This window comes from Acomys russatus, chromosome 1 (assembly GCF_903995435.1).
Source record: "Acomys russatus chromosome 1, mAcoRus1.1, whole genome shotgun sequence".
Classification (NCBI taxonomy): Eukaryota; Metazoa; Chordata; class Mammalia; order Rodentia; family Muridae; genus Acomys; species Acomys russatus.
Window position 1 is genome coordinate 109,192,562 of NC_067137.1, and position 16,519 is coordinate 109,209,080.

Here is a 16,519-nt window from a genome sequence, read left to right on the forward strand (position 1 = left end):
TATATCATTAATTTAATAAGAAAAATATTGAGATTAGTGAAATGGAGAACCTTAACACAGTACGTGTGATGACAAGCTTCAGTATTTTGGTTTATAACAAGACCCTGTGTTGTACATGTTATTAACTACTATAGGGCTGGGGAGATAGCTCAAGGGGAAAGCCCCTGGCTAGTATATGAGTCCCTGGGTTTAATATCTAGCACTACAAAACCAAACCTAAATAAAACAAACACCAATAGAAACAGGTTGGAAAAAAAACCCTAAAAATTAAATGTATAGAAGCACAGTTTGGTAAAACCATGGACTTGGAGGCCAAATGGAGCTAAAGGCTGGCCCTGCTCTGCTCTTTTCTCTACTGGCTGTTTGACCTTAAGGTAGCTAATGGATTCCATTGTTCTCAGTTTTCTCACCTGTAAAATGGGAATAATAACATTACCTACTTAAAGGGAGTATCATGAATGGAAAGACTTGAGTAGTGACCAGTGCAGTACACGGCATAGCACATATGCTCAGTAGGCGTGAACTACTGTTATAGTCCCCCACCTAACGTGACCATGAATGAAGCAGACAGAGAAGTTGTATCAGCTAGCTACTGAGAATTATGAACAGATATCAGAACTATAATTTCCAGGAAAATTATAGCCATGATGTTAATATCAAAGCTAATTCTACTTCTAAAGCCAAAGAGAAGGCTGGTACAGAAGGAAAAGAAACAAACCATTTCACCTTTGCTGTCTAATGTCTGTTGCTATTTAATGACCACAGGCTTCTCAACTCCAGCAGACGCAGGCCTCGCCTTAGAGTGAGCCCAGATATATTTGAGAAACTGGAAAGCCTTTCTCAGAGAAGATCAAACACGGCCTTTCCTATTTCTATACTCTTGCTGTAGTTTCTGGAGGAAAGACTTCCTGGTGTGTAGAACTAGGGTGTAGACAACACTGTTGGTTACATTCCCTATTGCTGCCCCAGGACAGGGAAATGTGCACCACGGCTAAGGCCGTCTTAGGCTGCAGTGTCTGCTGGAAGTCTATCTGCTACGTGCCTAGCAAAGAGGAGAGCAACCACCAGTCCTAAAACAAGACACAGAGCGCAAGTACCCACCTTTGTGGGCATGTCAAAGGAGGAGCATCTGAAAACAAGAGATGGCTCTGCTATTAGGCCCAGCCTGGAAACAGACTCGTGGGACAGTGTTCCAAGCTGGGAGCTTGTGTCAAGCATACACGAACAATGAGGGTGTGCAAGAGGGCACACCCCACACGCCGAGAGCTGAGGGGGTACTGGTGAGGTAGAGAGCACAACAGGAAGAAATTGGGCTGACATCTGAAAACTGGTGAAATGTGGAGAAGCACGGGAGTCAATCCCATGTCAAACGCGGCCAAAACCAGAAGTTAATTTGGCAGTTGGTGGTGCACCCTCCTCAGCTTGGGAGCAGGAGAGGAGGAGGCATGGAGAAGCCTGTAGAATGAGGGTGGTGAGGTACCACTTCATTTTGGTGGGTGAGATGGCAAATGTCAGAAACTATTCTTGTTGAAACAAAACAAAACAAAACAAACAAACAAAAACCAGGCAGGGCCCAGAGAGGTCCTCAGCCAGTGAGGAGTGGTGAGGAAAAAGGGTTTGTTTAGCCTTTACTCTGTGGGAACATAACCTCAGGTTTACCTTTTTCTTACAGTGTCCTTCAGCCTAGTGGGCAAAGCAAAACAACCTGAAAGGAAGGGTTTATTCTGGCTCACAGTTTCAGTCTGCAGTTGGCTGCCTTTGCTAGTGTGGACCTCAGATAAAGCTGAGTATGTTGATCATGGTGGGGAACATGCAGTGGAGCAAAGATGCCAGTCTCATGGGGACCAGCAAGCAAAGACAAGAGGAAGAGACCAGGACAAGATACAAATTTAAGTGGCCTACTTCTACTGGGCCCCACTATTGCTACAATCTCTCCAAACAGCACTAACCACCAATCAAGCTTTCAACATGTGAGTCTAGGGGAGACACTCCCCACCGAAACCATGACGCACAGGTTGTGTCTTCATTCAACTCTGCAATTTTTCCATTTCATGATAACATTCGTTGTAGGCTTTATGGTCTGGTTTCCATGTGTTCCCAGAATCACAGAATTACTTATAAGCCACCTGAGTTAGAACACTTTCAGTGAACCTTACTCCTATCTGTTGCTAATACTAAGAAGGGATGGGTATTGTGAGGTACCCACTCAACAGTACACTACAAGGTCACTGCAAACTTATGTTTAGAAGAGTTGGTAACTAGAAAATTCTTACGATACAATTTAAGCAAGAACTGTGAAATACAGAATTTCTAGTCTAAATAAAATACTATACCAATGAAAAAGTCTAAAAGGGTGTCTATTAGAACTTTTGGTATGGGGGAAGGGCTCAGAAGCCCCACTCTTAGATGAGGAGCTATTGATAGGTGATGGCTTCTTGGGAGGGAAAATCCGTTTTCTGAAAGGGTGTAGCTCTGGTAGGCCACTATATTCTAGTGGACAGCCCCACATCCACCAATTACGAACAGCACAATCTAGGCTTCATAGGTTATTTTAAGAAATGACAGGGTGGCTCTAGGAGAAATTAGGGAAAGAAAGGAGAGGTGAATATGATCAAAGTACTTTGTATAAAATTCTCAAAGAATAAAACTATCATCTTTTTTAAAAAGTAGAGCAAAATAAAATCAAATCCTGTTTATCTTTGGGGTAGTATTTGACAGTTTAGAAACAGGGTCTCATCTCATGTCGCGCAGGATGGCTCTAAACTGGTTATGTAGCTAAGAACGACCTTGAGCTCTTGATACTCCTAGCTCCATGTCTAAAGTATGGAGGTTACAGGTGTGCGTCTTATGTCTAGCTCTGTTATTACTGACATCTTCTCTTGTGCATGTTTTAAACTATTATAAACATTACTTTCGTAATAGGAATAAGATGAACTTCATCTAGCAATTTTACTGAGAAGAGAACACAGTGTGACAAGGGAATCTAGAATGTTCCATGCAGAGGCCCTAGGGTGCCACTTTACACAGTTGTCACCATCTGCTCTGCAAGGCATTCTCTTTCCCTGTCAGGCACAGCCCACGCTGTAGTTCCATTGATTGCTCCCTGACAACCTGGTTCCCGAGGAACCACACCTCTTTTGTATTTCAGAGTGTTTTTTACCACTTGCATATTTATCAAAACCCCTGATGTGAATTTTCATGCACTTCTCCCATATCTTCCTACATACTACTACATGAATATGCTTAGGACAAAGATGAGGATTTATAGTTGGCTTTCTCCTTAGGAAGCACACTCTGCAAATACTCCACTAGTTAGGTCTATTTTTCCATTGTCTGTAGGCCATAATTTGGCAGCCTTTACTCAGAAATGAGCCCAAGAAAGGCAATATCAGCATAGAAATAAGCATTCCTAGGGACACAGTGTGAGTAACTTCCCAGTCACCCATGTACTTGGTCCCAGCTCAATCTCTCACAAGAGCTGGGTCCTTAGGACACGTGATTAACAGCAGCCACTGCTGCCTGCTTGTCAGGGTTGAGGATGTACTCAGGTGTAATGTGGGTGACCTCTCAGCTTAGATGCTAGCACACAGTGTCCTGGTCTCTAGGGCTATGGAGCAACTTCACGAGGGTGCCTTTCTCTAGACATGGAACTGGTACAAAGGAGGTAGAAAGTCCAGGCTGACACTTCACTTTGGGTATTATAGAGTCCTCAGCTTCCATAGCTTGTATCTTCCTCAGCCAAAGTGGTTCACCCACTGGGAGCAAAGATTCTTCAGCAACTCTGTCTGCTTTTGAAGACCCCTTGCCTGCCACCCTCAGTCATCCAGAAGTTTCTGCATGAGTTGTGACTACAGTTCTGTACACTATGTTTCAGCTTCCCAGGAAGCCATCCAACCACATACATGACAACGATCCCCAAAGATTATACTGCATTGTGAAAACACAGCCATCTTAGTCAAAGTGCATTCCACATGGTCACATGATGCCCTTTCAGACCATCTCTCTGTCACCAAGTGCTGTGTTGCTGCATATCTCATTACTTCCACATAAGGTGTCTTATTTTCCTCTTGTACTCCATCTACTTCCTATGTCTCTAATCCAGTTTCTGGAATGCCTCTGATAGGTGTCTACTCCTGCCACCCCTTCTGGTAATCAAGGAGAGAATCCCTGTTTCTCATAGGTAGGAGAAACAAAGACAGATACATGTCTGACTGAACTATGCTGAAAAGAGGCCACTGCCAGGACCAGCTGTGTATCAACTCTTAAATAACAACAAAACCCAGCATGATTGCAATTATTTTGTACATCATCCCAAAGCAAGACATCTGTAGCTGAAACAAAAATTTAAAACTCAAAATCTGGAGAAAAATATAAAATGTGTAAGAATTACTGTCTTTTAGTCAGAAAGATATATCAAGTCATACAAAAACAACTATATTAATGATTTTCTGAAGTCCTAGGCAGGACAACAATAAATTAATCACTCGAAGTAGGAGTTGGTAACCTTTTTTAGAAAGCACAAATGGCAGGCAGATTTTACACATGGATGGTCCCTAGAGTCCCAGTTACTTCTAAATTCACAGCCCCTTAGGCGTGCATTGGACTAAAGGCTTTTCATGATGAGTTACACATGGAGTAAGCTGCCATGTTAGGCTATCCTACACAGTAAAGAAACGAAGACAGTCCTTAGCCACCAGCAAGTGAGGAACTAAGGCCTGCAGTCCACGAGTCTACAAGGAGCCGAATCTTGCCACAATCATGTGATCTTTTCCTAGTTGAGCCTTGAGATAACTACAGCCTAGCCCAAACTCTTGACCATAGCCTTCAAGTAGAAGATGTACCTAAACTATGACATAAATTCTTGAACCATAGGCACTATGAATGTACACTGCTTTAATCCCCTTAGTTTTGAGGCAATTTGTTACTTGCTGATGGGTGAGGGAATACTAACCGACAGGCAATGAGTACTTCAGGCTTTGTAATCCAGAGGGTCTTGGTGCTAACTATTCAACTCTGCTGTTGTCTAAAAAGCTGTAATGGGCACAAATTTAAATTTCACATCATGAATTAAAAAAAAATTTTTTTTAAAGAATGTAAGACACATTCTTAACTCATAGCTCCTATTCTCTCCCCAACAAAAACAAAATGCAGAAACAAAACAAAATAGGCAAGCAGAATAAATCTTGCCTGCAACCTACAGCTGGCTGACCACTACTAAACAGCACTAACTAGAGCTCTTTTGATACAGCTATCCCTGGTATTAGAATGGATTGGTTCTAGAAACCCAGAGATACAAAAATCTAGCTGGGTGCAGTGGTGCACTCCTGTAATCCCAGCACTGGGGAGGCAGAGGAAGGCAGATCTCTGTGAGTTCAAAGCCAGACTGGTCTACAAAGAGTCCAGGATGCCCAAGGCTACAGAGAAACCTTGTCTTGAAAAACAAACAAACAAACAAACAAACAAACAAAACAAAACAAAAATCTGAGATGCCAAGTTCTTTATATAAAATGACATGTGCATGGTGTATACACAGAACCCATACACGTTCTCCCATATACTTAAAACACCTCCAGGCTATTTCTAATACCTGATACAATATAAACGTATAGGCAGCTATTACACTGTACTGTTTAGGGGATACCTGAAGAGAAAAATCTAAACTTGTTCACTGCTACTTCTGTATCAACTATAGGTCTAATTACACATCTGTGAGTGAGACTTGAAGTGGGCAGCCCTCAAGCAATGAGAACTAGACGCTGAGGACTTGTGAAAAGCAAGAGAGTCTATGTGTCAGGCTCAGCATGGTGCTTTGTGTGCCTTAAATTCAAGTTTCGAATTTTGGAAGCTTCTGAGATGCAAGTTATTCCAATATTTTGATCTATTGGTAGTACTAGGACATGGAACCTTCAGATAATGAGGGCTGCCTAGACGTTTGGTTAACACTTGGGCGTAGACTTAAGTAACATTATACCTACAATGGCATAATGAAACACTAACACAGCATACTTTACTGAGGGAAAATGAAACATCAAGTAGACATCTTGTGGCAAACGTAGTCTCCATTTCAAAGGCAGAGACAATCAGATAAAGAAAAGAAAGTTGTCAAGAGATGATGGAAGAGCAGGGGACAAACATTTACATCTCGCTTCTCAGGTGAAAGACGCTCATGTATCATGGCTTGCAGAGCCCACCCTGAGGGGGCAGGTAGAAGCACTGATTCTCTGGGTGAGCAGTGTCTTCCTGGTCAGCAGTAACACAGGCTCTAAAAGGCAAAGTTCTACACAGACAGAAAGCTAGTGAGAAGACACTTAAGAAAGAAAAGCTCGCGATACGTACACACATACGTGAATAAAGATAAGAAACAGGTATGCAAGGCTGAACGGCAATCATTCAAGTGGAAATTAAGAACAAATTAACATCTATTTAAAGTGGTACCAAGGTGGTGAGGAATCTGAAATAATTTCTTATAAACAGTCAACAGAACTGAAAAGGCTTATCCTGCACAAAACTGTCTTCAAATATCTGCAGTGATGTTGGTTTGGAGTCTAGGCCAGGTGATTCTGGATTCTTGGACTCTAATTCAAAGACTTGAAATAAAGACTCACACAGATTGCAAAGGCTACAAGGAAATGTTATTCAAGGCCAAGCTGTGAACAGGTCAGCACACACCACAGGGGAGCAGCAGGCCACAAGAGTGAAGACCTCAGGAGCCCTGGTTACTGTGTGCGGCCTCCTTTGAGAGGCATCAAGATAAGTGTGGAGACTAAGGGCACAGCGCCGCCGGTTCTCTATTTTGGTTGATAGAGTAGGCTATATAAACAATTTTGCTGTGTATGACCTTTCCCACTATGTATCTAATTGTAATCAAATGCAGACCCAACGATGCATAGGCATAAAATAGTAAGTAGGGGATTATTTCCAAAAGTTCACCTGAGGACACAGTTTTGCTTTATTTGGCATTCACCCGAAACTAGTTCAGGCTAGATTGGTCCCTGTATCTACTGGGGCTACACCTGAAGAGAAACTGAAGAGTCAAGTGAGAGAGAAACTTACTCCATAGTTCAGAGAGGGCTATGTATGTATCTTAGTACAAATAAGGGTCTCAGCTGTCAAGTTCATTATTATAAGAGGAGTGTGCGCATAGCCTAAACCACACAAAATCCCAGGTTACTAAAGTATTCCCTATGCTTGCTTGCTTTAATGTCTAGAAAGAATAAGCAGAATTACTTTACATTCTTGAGAGCACAGGACCAGAATTAAAAAGAAAGACAATTTTGGCCTGTTTTTTTTTTTTTTTTGGGGGGGGGGGGCGATAGAATTAAACAACTCAATATGGAATACAGCATCCATGAAAATGTCGACCTAACAGTCCTTTCACGGGCAGCATGGGACAAGTAAGGGATTGCACCCACACCCAGGAAGAGAGTCTAACTCTTAGGTTTTCTTCTCATTTCAAGCTTTCACTACCTTTTGAAGATTTATATACTAACACTTTTACTAAACATTTTAGACAACAATAACAAGAAACTAACATGGCTAGGACATGATTTTGAAGCATGTCAAACGCAGGTAGTAAGTAGGCCAAGTTCTTGAGGATCACAAACATTAAGTAGCAGAGGCAGGGCATGGTGGCACACACCCTTAATCCCAGCACTCAATAGGCAGAGGCAGGCAGATCTTTATGAATTGGAGGCCAGCTTGATCTACACAGTAAATTCCAAGCTAGCCAAGACTACACAGTGAGACCCAGTCTCAAAATAAAAATTAAGGAATGTAAGAATTCAATTAAAAAGCACCTTAACCAATTAAAACATCTAGAGACAAGATAGTAATACACTTATCTCTGATACATTTTGAAGAACAATCAGAATGATTATCTGAAAAGGAAGAGCTGGAGTGGGGCAATCCAGACGTCAAACCCACCAAATGATGACATGCCAACAGTAGGGTTTAAACAAAGCTAGCTAACCTGACAAAGAAGATAACTGATTAAAAGAAGAAATTCTACTTTGATTCTTGAAAATCCATTTGTTCTAGCTTAAAGATTTCAGATAGATTTTGATTCAGAATCTTTCACTTACTAAAACAAGAATGTCAAATGGTTGATGTAAAGAAAACAAAATCAATTTAAATGTGAATGCTATTTGAAGAATTTCTGCTTTCACAAGCAATATACTTCTCTCTACAGACAGACAGAATAGAGTGGAAAGAAACACAGTGGCCCAAATTCTCACAGTGATGGCCAAGATTTCCTATAATTTTGAGGCATTTTTCCAAAAATCAATGTACTAATTTTAGATGAGGTTATCATGACTCTGCCGAAGCCGGCTTTAAACTTGTAACCCTTGAGGTTTAACTTCACACACAGCTGAATTATAGATGTGAGTCACCACATCCTACCTAAAGAAATTTCAAACTATCAAAAATTTCATTTAAAATTAAAAATTTAAAATAGTATTTTTTGGTAACAGGTATAATTTTGGCTGATTTTTAAAATGTTCCTGGTCTTTTAACTTAGGTATTAAGTAAGCTGAAATACTGAAGTTATTCCTTCTGAGTCTCTTCTGGAAAGGTACATCTTACAATTTTACTTTGTTGATATTGGAAGGATGCAGAATAAACTCATATGAAGTGTAACTGGATGAGGCCCGCCTTGTGGATGTAACTGGAGCTGGCACCACACTCAAGATAATGAACACATCCCTTTAAAAGTTTCTCATGCTCCTTTGAGATTTCTTCTTCTCTTCTCCCTTGCCAGGTCCACACTAACTACCATTCTGCTTCCTGTTGCTATAGATGAGCTGGTATTTTCCAGAACTGGAACCACACAGTAAACACTCTATAGTATCTGGCTCCTTTCACTGAGTACAGTTATTTTGAGATTTATCCACTCCTTGTTTGTATCAATAGTGATCACCTTTACCACAAGCTAGCTCTTTATTTGCACAGATATACCACAATCTGTTTAACTGCTTGCTGACAGATACTTGGGTTATTTCCAGTTTGGGATCCTTTGCTGCAGAAGGTTTTGTAAGGATATTTTTGTTTTCCCTCATAATCACTTAGGTCTAGACTAGACGGATCACGTAGTAGATAATGTTTTGCTTTGTAAGGAAATTGCCCATTTTCTAACATGTACTAGTCACACTGTACTACAGGCCCCCCCCCCCCTGTTCACACTCCCTTGCATTTCCTACATAGTTTTTGGAGGGGGTGGAGGGTATAAGACAGGGTTTCTCTCTGCATTCCTGGCTGTCCTGTAAGTAGGTGCTGTAGGCCAGGCTAGCCGTAAACTAAGAGATCAGCCTGCTTCTGACTCTCAAGTGCTGGGATTAAAGGTGTGTGTGCCACCACTACCCAGCCTCCTCCATATTCTTACTAGAATCTGGCATGGCTACTGTCTTTATTTAGAACCATCTGAGTGAGAATATGGTAGTATTTCACTATGGTTTGAATCTGTGTTTCCTTAAAGACCAATGACACTGCTCATCATTTTTTTGTTTGGTTTTTTGTTTTTTGTTTTTTCGAGACAGGGTTTCCCTGTATAGCCTTGGCTGCCCTGGACTCAACTTGTAGACCAGGCTGACCTCTAACTCTGAAATGTGCCTGCCTCTGCCTCCCAGAGTGCTGGGATTACAGGCATGAGCCACCATGCTTATCTTTTCACATGCTTATTTGCTATTTACTGATGATCTTTGATGAAATGTCTGTTTTTGCCTCTTTTATAATGGGGTTGGCTTTTTTTTTTTTAAGTTTTTATATATATTCTATATCAGACCTTTATCAGATATATGATTTGAAAACTTTTCCCAGTTAGTGACTTGTCACTTTTCTTTTTCTTTCTTTTCCTCTCTCTCCCCTTTTTTTGTTTTTTCAAGACAGGGTTTCTCTGTGTAGCTTTTGCTGTCAGCAGAGCAGGTTGGCCTCGAACTCACAGAGATCCACCTGCCTCTGCCTCCCCAAGTGCTGGGATTAGAGGTGTGCACCCCCACACCCAGCTTCGTTTTCATTTTTTAATGCTTTAAAGAACAGAGATTATTAATATTGAACCAGTCTAATTTAAAAATTATTTCTTTTATTGACTGTTCTACTTAAGAAATTTTTGGCTTAACAACAGTGAAATTTAGAAAATTAATTAATTTTGTAGAGGGGGATGTAAGTGCCACAGCACCCAGGTCAGAGATAACTACGGAGTTCTCTTCTGCCCTCATGTGGGTTCTGGGGACCACACTCAGGTCACTAAGCTTGAACAGCATTTTTATCTGTCGAGACATCTCCTAGTCCTACAGATTTAAAAAACGTTTTATAGTTGTAACTTTCACATTTAGGCCTACTGATTCTTTCGAATGCATTTTTTCCTATATAGTAGTAAGCATTTATTGAAGTTCATGTTTTCCCATCTGAGCAGCCAGTGGCTCTAGCATCATTTATTGAGAAGTTCCTCCCAAAGTCACAGATAATTTTGAACCTCTGTCCAAAATCTGTTGCCTGTACACAGACAGTGTTATTTCCAGGCTCTCTATCTGTTTATCTTTTTCCCTCTACCGTCCTTCCTCCCTCTCTCTCTTCTTTTTTTTACTTCTTAGAGAACAGGTCTTGGTGTGTAGCTAGGGCTGTTCTAGAATGCTCATGGTGACCAGACTAACCTTGAACATGTAGTGATCCTCTTGTTTACACCTTCCACGTAATGGAACTGCAGGCAGGCAAATCATTCTCAGTGTGAAATTATCACAGCTTATGGTGAGTCTTGAGATTAACTTTCTTCTTCAAAGGCAGTCTGGCTAGTCTAGGCCCTCTTCCTTTCTACCTGAATTCTAGATCAGATTTCCAATATACTAAAAACAAACGTACAAGCAACGGCAGTAGGAATTGTAATTGTACTGAATCTATAGATCAATCTGGAGGAAAATAACTATACTCTAAATAAACAACTATAAAATAATAAACATTTTAATGTGTATGTTTTCCACATAACAATACTTTGGTAAGTCTCTGGTCTCGTACCTCTCCTCTCAGACACTCCAGTCAGCAAACTGGCTGTCCAGGTCTCCCCAGGCCATCAGCTCCATCTCCTCAATACCACATGGGTTTGTCCTTCCCCATGTTGCATCCTGGTAGCTCTTAACGGAGTCACTTGGGCAGATTTTAGGGCAGACCTTATTTACTTTCTCTATCTTTGAAACCGCTGTCCTCTACTGCAATGTCCAGTATCCTCAAAATTGCTGTTTCTCATAAATTTTTCCCATTGTTAAAAATTGTATCAGGCAAGAAGGTAAACTGATCCCTGTTATTTCATCTTCATTGAAGTGGTCTCAATATTTATTCTGTCAAATCTGTTCTTGATGTTAGAAAATTCAAGTAGAAATAGGACAAAAACATAACACTGCAGCTGTGAGAGTTGCTATGAATGCACAGAAGGGAGTCATACTCTGGAAATCTAAGAAGGATGATTTTATGGCACTTGTTCAAGTCTTACCTAGATATCTCAGCCTGGGAGTTTTTTTCTCCATCAACAGTGAAAGGAGATGCTCCAGTTAGTAGCTCATACATTAGAACACCTAAACTCCACCAGTCAACTGCCTATAAAACAATAATAATTTCATTTTGCAGAATTAACAACTAAAATATGTTACAAAAAGGACCAAATTAAAGCTATATACTTAAAATATTTTACAAAAACATTTTTCACAGTTTTCTTTGCAGGGGGTATTAAGTTAGTACATGTAAGAGACATTTAGAGGACAAATGCCTACACATACCTAGAACAGAAACTGCTTTAACAATCTAAATCAGTTAAGGTTTTTTTGTTTGGTTGTTTTTTTTTTTGTTTTTTTTTTTTTTTTTTTTTTTTTTTGAGACAGGGTTTCTCTGTATAGACTTGACTGTCCTGGACTCACTTGTAGACCAGGCTGGCCTTGAACTCACAGAGAATCACCTGCCTCTGCCTCCCAGAGTACTACAATTAAAGGTCTGTGCCACCACACCTGGCTCTTAAATCGGTTTTACCATTGTTTATTTAAAGCAATTTAACTAAAAAAATGCTTTCTAAACATTCAGATAGGTGAAATATTAGATTTAGGATCTGAGGAAGAAAGTGTCAACTGTATTTTATAAAGTTTGTGCCCAAAGAATGAGATGAAATTCCTTAAACTAAAAGGCAAAAACATAAGAATCTTACACACGGGTGTTATTTTCAAACAGCCCCCTAAAAATAATTTTTTCTTATAGAACACGTTTAAATATACCAGCCAATAGGGAGATTTAAAATAATAGAAAATAAAATGTACTCCAAATAGGAAAACCATTTATAAATACAGTTATCTGAACAATAAATACGCAGGGGAGAATATTATTTGGCTGGTTATAATGTGGATCTTAGTCATGCAGAAATTCTAGATGTACTACAAAGCTTTCTTATTTCAAAACTGGTTCCATTAAGCTCTTAGTTGCTGAGCCATCTCTCCAGCCCCAGTTCCATTAAGCTTTAGTAGATGACTTTCAAAATCTAGGTTATAAATTCTGGCTAAACTACACAACAGCTTTAAATTATACCATGAAGTAAATTAAACCAGCATTTCAACTCCTGAATTCATAGAAGTAGCTCCAATGCCAGTTGAGTCAATGATGTCAGAGTGTCCTGCCCTGGGCATGAACCGAACTGCTTGGCTGACACAGGCCTGAAATCAGACTGTAGCCATGAGCTAGTAAGCACTGCCACTCAAATGTCAAGAGTGAGCTGGATAGACACAGGATTGGCCATTAGAAAGGAGACCAGGCATTCACTACAGACACTGGAACTGTATATGTGGTGTTTCAACAGGGGTGGAAGCAGAGGAGAACAAAAAGGACAAACTTGCCGGAATTCATTTGGAGAATCTTATTTATAAACCAAAAGTGATAGGAAAGTGCTAGCCTTTATTACAGGATAGAAAAATGATCTAGATTTTAGAATGACTTAGATCTGACTGATTCTTTATTATCTTCATGGGCACATGCACAGGGAAGAGAGAATAAAAACCAGAATCTTTAGAGGGCTAGGAAGACTGCATTTTGAGTATAGCACTTTCCTTTCATGGTTGTGAAAAGTGCTATTTCTGTTGGATAATAATCAACAAAGTCATCAATATCTTTGTGAAGTTAAAGGCAAACTGGGAATAAAATATGAGTGGTTTTTGTTTCCAGTGGCCTCTCAACATCTTGTTAGAAGGACTTATTAACCAAAGGTGGCAAATATAACCACCATTAGCTTTTTTTATGTTTCCTGAAAAACTTAACCATGCCAGTAAAACTCTGTCCAAAATCTTTCTCCATGATGCAAAGAAAAGCCACATACACAGCTTAGGTATTTAGTCATACCTCTGTGTTATACTTGGTTCAAATGTGCCTCATACAAAAAAAAAATGGATTTTTTTTTAATGGGGCCATGCTTTGTGTTTTGTTTAAGCTCACAGGCTCTTCCAATGAAAATAAAGTTTAAAATTGTTTCAAAAATAACTTCAAGGTCCCAACTTTTTTCTTTTTCAAGGTCCCAACTTTAAGAGGAATGTCACTCTACAAAGCAAAAAACTTCATCAATGAAACTTTGAAAGGAAAATCTAAAATGTCCTAAATTTTATATTTTTTAAATGCAAAATGTTAAAACTCAGTGTGTTTAAGTACACAAACGGAGAAATCAATGGAGGTAAGAAGTACCAGAAATATGGCTCTGATTAGTGTCTGTACTAGAAGTTAACTGGGATTCACTCTGACTGCACAATTTACAGGAATACACAAAGAAGTATCAAGAGCAGAACATACCTTGTCATGTCCCGAATCACCCCCTCTGACAATGTCTGGTGCCATGTATTCAATAGTTCCACAAAAAGAATATGCTCTTTCAGTCTTGAACAAACAAACAGAAAGGGGATGTGATTTCAGCTAGCATGACAAGTAATACATGTCAGTGGTTGAGTTACAGCAGCAGTAGCAGTGGTGCAGACTTCTGCCTGCTTTGGAGGGTACGGCTTAAACATCTGAGACAGAGTCTCATGCCTGAAACACTGATGGTTGTCATCCATCAGCCCACTTACACACACCCAGTTACTGACGCTTCTGTGCTGCTGTCATTCTTGGTGCCTGCATATTTCAGTTACTAGGTTCTTTAATCGTTCTTTCTTAGGAATGGAAATAGTCCCAGGAGAGTAACATGAATCAACATTTTGTAAATGATTGATTTTATTTCCAGAGATGTAAAACTTGGAAAATGTGGAGGAAGGTCAGAAGGTCAATAAGGAAGCATGGGGACCAAAATAGGAAACTAAGGTGAAACCATCTCTTCCCCCATCACTTTGTGCAGCCTGGGCACTGCTAATGGGGAAAGATCTCTGATTTGTACTTTATTCCTCAATCAGTAAGGTCTCAAGTAAAATAAGCACTCCTTTTTATCTATCAGCTTTAACTGTGAAAAATACTACTACACCAGCTACGACACAGAGGTGACAGAAGGCCGCTGTTTTATTGGTTAAACAAATGCATAGAAATAATGCTTTTAAGCACGACAAACTAAAAATGTTAACCATAGTACACAGAAACATAAAATAAAGCTAATATGGTTTATGATTCACTTCGTTCCTTTTACATTCTATGAACACTGAAATGTCATTTTCCCTAGGAAGCAAAGGAAGCAATCCAGGTACGGGACAATGGGGAATTTTTTGTTGTTGTTAGCTGGCAACACTGTGCTTTTGAATAACCAATATAAATCTTGTAACATATGCGACATCTCTCTGCTTCACCATTTCATGATCAAATGCTAATATAGAGGCAACTACCAAAAAGATTAGCAGTAATTAATGCTAATAATTAATTCCACTTAAGTTTGTATACTAAAGGCAATAATTTTAAGCATTTCATTACATAGTAAAATGTGTATTAGGAAGTATTCATCAGATTATTAAAAATAGTTAAAAATTCATTTCTAAAATATTTCATTAAAACTAAATTGTTTTTAAATTAATACAACACTTATTATGCTATAGTTCTTTTTGAACACAAAGCAAAAAAAACACTACATATCCAACCTCCAGAAGTATATAAAAATTAATAAATTATAGTTTTTACTTGATAGCACCTTTCAAAAAATGTTTTTATTTTTTGTGTGCATCTGCCTATGTGTATGTCTGTAAGCACACTCATGCCTGGAGCCTGTGGAGGCCAGATGAGGGCAGTGGACACCCGGGAACTGGGGTTAGAGAAGAGCCCCATGTGGTACTGAGCATCCAGCCCACGGCATCTACAAGAGCAGCATGTACTCTGAACCACAAACACATCTCTCCAGCTTCATTTGATATCATTTTTAAAGATGTCATCCCGACATGGTAAATCAAGTTTTAGAACATTCAAGAACATTTCTCCAGATTCCTGTAAGTTATCCTCTCATCTCCACACGTGCACTGTGGCATGTGTGTCCATACATGCATACGCATGCAATGAATAAATGTAGACACATTCAAATTGTCTTAAAAATCTGGATTTTCTTCTCTAACACTAGATATATGTAACTGATTTTAAAAGTATATGAAAGATATGTATTGTATGAAATATATGTATTGGTTAGTGCCAAAAAATGTGATAGTCACTAGCAGTCACGTTTTATATTCAAAATCTTTTTACTATAAATAAAATTTATCACTTTCCCTTCTCCTTTTCTTTCCTTTAGCTCCTCCCAGCTACTTACTCAAACCCTTTATGTCTCTACACTCTCAAGTTGACAGCTTCTTTTTATTTGGCGATTACTGTTATGTATGTATGTACATATGTATGCATGTTATGTACATGGGTATGTGTACACAGACACACTGACACACACACACACACACCGTTGGGCTTGTTTTTCTTGTTTATGTACGTATGGTTCAGGGCTGACACTCTGCACTGGACAAACAGTAAGGGCTCATCACCAGGAGAGGCTGTAGTACACCTAAGTCATGGTTTATTTTATCTGACAGCAACAATTATGTATCTTATTGTTTATTGTATTAAAATCAGCTTCTAAATAACACACACATCACCCAAAGACAAAATGATAGTGAGTTTTAAAACAGTAAAAACAAAAATCAGAATTTGAGAGAGATAGCTAAAGAGTGTTTCTAGAAACTTATTTATTGTTTTTAAAAGCCAATTAGTAGTGAGATTATTACTAATTTTATAATTTTAACTGTTGGAAAAGAACCAAAGAAACTTACAGAGAATAAACAAAGAAATAAACAAGCAACTGATTAAAGAAGCAGGGGCCCTTGGGGACTGAGTAGAAGATTTCTTACAGAAGACCAAGAGAAGGCAAACATGTGGCAAGAGATCTGGACAATTACAAATTGTTAATATTGGTGGGATAGATGTGAGGACTTCCTATTGGCACTCTAGGTGAGAGAAGTATGGGAGAATGGGGAAATAGAAGGACCCAGGGGGTCCTACAAAGCTACAAAAAGAACATCATGACGAGTGGATCTGGGCCCAGGGGTTCTACTCAAACTACTGCACC

General features: G+C 39.4%; 1 protein-coding gene across 4 annotated transcripts in view; it reads right to left on the minus strand.

Annotated features, from left to right (window-relative positions):
* Rps6ka5 (ribosomal protein S6 kinase A5) overlaps window positions 1-16,519 on the minus strand; it is a 168,498-nt gene that overhangs the window by 30,772 nt on the left and 121,207 nt on the right. For 3 of the 4 annotated variants that reach the window (XM_051150521.1, XM_051150516.1, XM_051150525.1), the window contains exons 6-7: window positions 13,798-13,881; window positions 11,477-11,580 (exon numbers count right to left, since the gene is read on the minus strand). The exons of the other annotated variant lie outside the window; for it this stretch is intronic. In XM_051150521.1, coding sequence (XP_051006478.1) covers window positions 11,477-11,580; window positions 13,798-13,881 — 188 coding nt within the window. The remainder of the gene's footprint in view (window positions 1-11,476; window positions 11,581-13,797; window positions 13,882-16,519) is intronic. 4 annotated transcript variants of the gene reach the window in all.